We start from the raw sequence: 4,275 nt of genomic DNA, 5'->3' as shown, positions 1-4,275 counted from the left end.
TCACAACCACCCATAACAAGATCTGACGCCCCCTTCTGGAGTGTCTGATGACAGCTACAGTGTACTTACATATAGTAAATAAATAAATCTTTAAAAAAAAAAAAAAGAAAGAAAACAAAGTAAAAGGACTGACTGGGAAAGAGACTTTTATTTGTGTTGTTACTCTAGAAGTTATATGAGAGTTTTAAGAAAAACCCTTTGGCTCATGGAGAAAGGGGCTAAAGGTGCCCATGTGGCATCATCCTGTGGTGCCAGGAATGCCTGTGAGGGAGTGCTGCCACTGGCGAGCCTGGGGCCCAATGGGAAGAGCATGCCTTACTGACTGTAAGATAAAGGAAGGCCACTTTCTAGTAGTGGCTTTCCTGGTCTGAGACTATAAGCTCCCGGTTTGGGAGGTGGGCCGAATAGTTTGCATGGTTCCTAGGAATTGGAGGGGCGCCTCAACACGTTGGACACGGTCTTGGTCGTTTAGATGGCCCCCTTAGTTTTGGAAGTAGCCCTCTTGATCCTGGCATTTGAGCGGGTGTCTGGCCTCTGGACCTGGCCCATGTTGGTGTTCTACCGACTTCAGAGTCAGTTCCAGAAAACCAGTGCCTCTGATAATTAAAGTGAAAAAGTGCCTTCCAATTTTAGGTTTCTTTTAGAGTTACAAGGAATCCTAGGCTCATCATGTTTAAAATATAACCCTCCTAGAGCTCGCCCAAGTTTACTGTGCCTTACGACTCTTGGACTCCCACCTATCTCTCCACCTATTCCCAAATAAACTACTTAATATTTAAAGAATCTTGGATTCCTAGGCACTGTGTCCAAATAGTACAACCAACTGGAGACAGAGCCCATGGGAAACATTTCTCATTCAAACCAACACATCACTGTAACTCCAATTTTGGGATAAAGCCCCATTGCTGTTACTGGCTTTAATGAGGGGGCCTGTAGGTACAAGACATTGAAGGCTAGTATATTGGGCATCACAATGATTCTATGATAAGCGTGTCTGGGTTGGTTTCCTAGTATTTCCAAGTGAGACCCTCTATATCGTTTCAGTTGCATATAGATTGGTTTTTATAACACAGAGTATTGACTGGCTGTTTACAGCTCACACCAGGATGAATCACACCAGGTGTTACAGGGGAGCCGTGTACAGGGAAGACAAAAATAATTTGGGTATATTACAAAATGTTTGTAAAACTCACAGAACATGGGGCTGGAGAGATGGCTCAGAGGTTAAGAGCTCTGGCTGTTCTTCCAGAGGACCCAAGTTTGGTCCTGGAACATTTATGTCAGGTGTCTCATAACTTCAGCCTCACGGAGATACCTTCTGGCCCCCATGGGTATCCATAGACACCTGGTGTTAATACACAGACATACCCATTTACATGAATAAAAATTAAATGAACAAAAATCTTAATAGCAAAAAAAAAAAAAAAAAAAAACAACTCATGGGCTGGAGAGATGTCCCAGCTGTTAAAGCCTGATGCTCATGACCAGAAACTAAGCTGGGTGGGTGGGGATGGGGCTTAGTGAAAGCATTTGGGTATCACCGTCAAGGCCCTGGGTTCAATGTCTAAGCAGGGGAAGGGAGCGGGGAAAGCCCACTTAGTTGACTTGACCTTTGATCTTTTAGAAGCCAAAGTGGGACTTGTACTGGTCAGTCTTGCAGCTTCCTAGCAGGTGGAGTTGGTAGGCTCCCTCTCTGTCTGGGATGAGGGTGTTTCCCGGTCCCACCCCAAAAGGTGGCTGTGGTTGTCCCTGTTGATGGCTAATGGCGTCTGTTGGTCTCCTCAGGTGACGTGCTGGTGGTTCCTATCAAGCTGCACAGGTGTCCTTTCTGCCCTTACACAGCCAAGCAGAAGGGGATCCTCAAGAGGCACATCCGCTCCCACACTGGCGAACGGCCATACCCCTGTGAGACCTGTGGCAAGAGGTTCACGCGGCAGGAGCACCTTCGGAGTCACGCCCTGAGCGTGAGTGTCAGGGACGTCAGTGTAAGGGCTGTGCCTGTCTCCTGATATGAGGGTGGGGCTGTCTGTCACTGCTCTGTCATCTAGGGATTTTTTTTTTTTTTCTTTAGAGAAGTTTGTGAAGTTTTCTTTTACAGGGTTAAAACCAGGATAGCGGCACTTAGAAAGTTAATGCCGGTGTGGGAGCAGGCCAGTTTCCTAAGGAGCTTAGCTTTCGTCCGAGGATGGCCGCATGAGGCCCGAACTGGCAGGGCCAGCAGACTGTGGGTCTGTAGAGAAGATGTATCCCCAGTTTCCCACCAGGACTGGCACCCAGGGGCAGGAGAGCAACTTGTTTCCGTTTGCACAGCAAGTACTGCTAACTCCCAAGTCATCTCTCCAGCCTCTTCTGTGACCTTTACAGTGTCCCCTTGTGCTGACAGGTCCACAGATCCAGCCGTCCGATTATCTGCAAAGGCTGTCGACGAACCTTTACGAGCCACCTGTCCCAGGGACTGCGGCGCTTCGGGCTGTGTGACAGTTGCACCTGCGTCACAGACCCCCACGATGAAGATGACGACCTGATGCCTGTCAACCTTAGCCTGGTGGAGGCGTCTTCTGAAAGCCATGAGAAGAGTGACACAGACGACTGGCCCATCTACATAGAGTCTGGTGAGGAGAACGACCCTACGGCGGGGGATTCTGATGACAAACCACACATTCGGCCCAACTTACCAGCCCCAGAGATGCTTACGTAGCAGTGACTCGGTGGGCAGGTTTTAAGTGTTGTGGCTTGTTCTACGGTGAAAGCTACCATTTGTCCAGTTTTGTGTCCAGATGTTGTGACTCAAAAGACTGGTGACGTTTTAGCATGGAGTCTGAGAGTTCTGTTGGCCTCTCCTTGGTTCTGACTGAATTGAGTTGGAGCCCTGAGACTTCGTAAGTTTCCTGCTGAGAAGCAGGAAGACAAGAAAACCTCCCTGCTGGTCTTTTACTTTCTTACGTCATTATTGTCTTCTGAAGAGATGGCAAGAGGATGTTGTCAGAACCTCGGTCTTTCCCCTGCCAGGCTTCTTGAAACGAATTCCACATTTAATTTTCTGGGAATCTGCTTCGATAAAAAGCAGGCAGGGCTAAGTGGTCATAAAAGGTCCTCCCTAAATCTAAGACTGTACTCCTAAAGGCTGGAGGAAGCTTTATGCAGACAAGCACTGACACAAATTGCAGGTTCATTCTGGGCCCCTTGCTCGCCCACCTGGATTGAGTTAAGTTAAATGAGCCCCCAGAGAAGAACCAGTGAGCCAGGGCAGAGTAGTGTCCCTGTCTAGTCTGCTTTTTGACAATTCCATACACACAAATCCCCTGTTCTCAGATTATAAAAGCAAGTTGTTTGGGCAAAAATCAAAAGGCTTCTTAGTCATTTCCCAGATGTGCAACCTGGACATGTGCACCCTCGTGACATTCCTGGACACGCGTGTCCCATTGACATCCTGCCACCTAGTTTATGCCCAGACTGGAGCTGCAGGGGAGGCTGCATGCCTAACTAATATTCAGCTTTTAGAAGACCTTCTAGAAGGAAGGAACCGGGTAGAACAGGTTTCAAGCCAGTCTGCTTTTCACCCACTCGGCAGCCAGGTCACAACTGTAGCAAAGCAAGTCGGGTGTCTCTAAAGTATCCAAGGACAGGAAAGACCATGGCTGAATGGTGCACTAAAGGTAGTCTGCAGGCTTTCCTCAAAAGCATCCGAAGTGGACTTTAAAAGAAATCCCTTGTCTTCCTTTATTTTTTACACAGTTTCAAACAGCAGTGAAATCCCCCGTCTCTCTGACTCTTGAACAATACCCAGTGAGAAGCATTTATAAACTGACTCGTATGCATTGTCTTGTCATTAAAGAGTTGAAGTTTTTGTTTGTTTGCTTGTATTTTGAGACAGGGTTTCTCTGGGGAGCCTTGGTTGCTGTGGGACCCGCTATGTAGCCCAGGCTGGCCTCGAACTCCTGAAGTTCTGACTGCCTCTGCCTCCCAGGGGCTGAGATTAAAGGCGTGCACCACCTCCCCTGGCAGGATTGGGGGTTACAGCTCATTGTCTGATTAGGAAGGCCCTGGGTCCAATCTCTAGTACTATAATAAATAAATAAATAAATACCTAAATTTGTGTTGTCTGCAAGAAAAAAAAAAGCCATTTAAAAAAAGAAGAAGAGGGGGCTGGTGAGATGACTCAGTGGGTAAGAGCACCCGACTGCTCTTCCGAAAGTCCGGAGTTCAAATCCCAGCAACCACATGGTGGCTCATAACCATCGGTAACAAGATCTGACGCCCTCTTCTGGAGTGTCT

General features: G+C 47.7%; 1 protein-coding gene across 1 annotated transcript in view; it reads left to right on the top strand.

The window, feature by feature from the left end:
* The window catches only part of Zbtb8b (zinc finger and BTB domain containing 8B), a 16,818-nt gene extending 14,055 nt beyond the window's left edge, over positions 1-2,763 (top strand). The window contains exons 3-4 of the mRNA XM_021201144.2: positions 1,786-1,964; positions 2,384-2,763. Of these exons, the coding sequence (XP_021056803.1) occupies positions 1,786-1,964; positions 2,384-2,698 (494 nt within the window). The 3' untranslated portion in view covers positions 2,699-2,763. The remainder of the gene's footprint in view (positions 1-1,785; positions 1,965-2,383) is intronic.
* The last annotated feature ends 1,512 nt before the right edge of the window (positions 2,764-4,275 follow it).

Source organism: Mus pahari, chromosome 6 (assembly GCF_900095145.1).
Source record: "Mus pahari chromosome 6, PAHARI_EIJ_v1.1, whole genome shotgun sequence".
NCBI lineage: Eukaryota > Metazoa > Chordata > Mammalia > Rodentia > Muridae > Mus > Mus pahari.
This window is presented reverse-complemented; position numbering and strand designations above follow the sequence as displayed.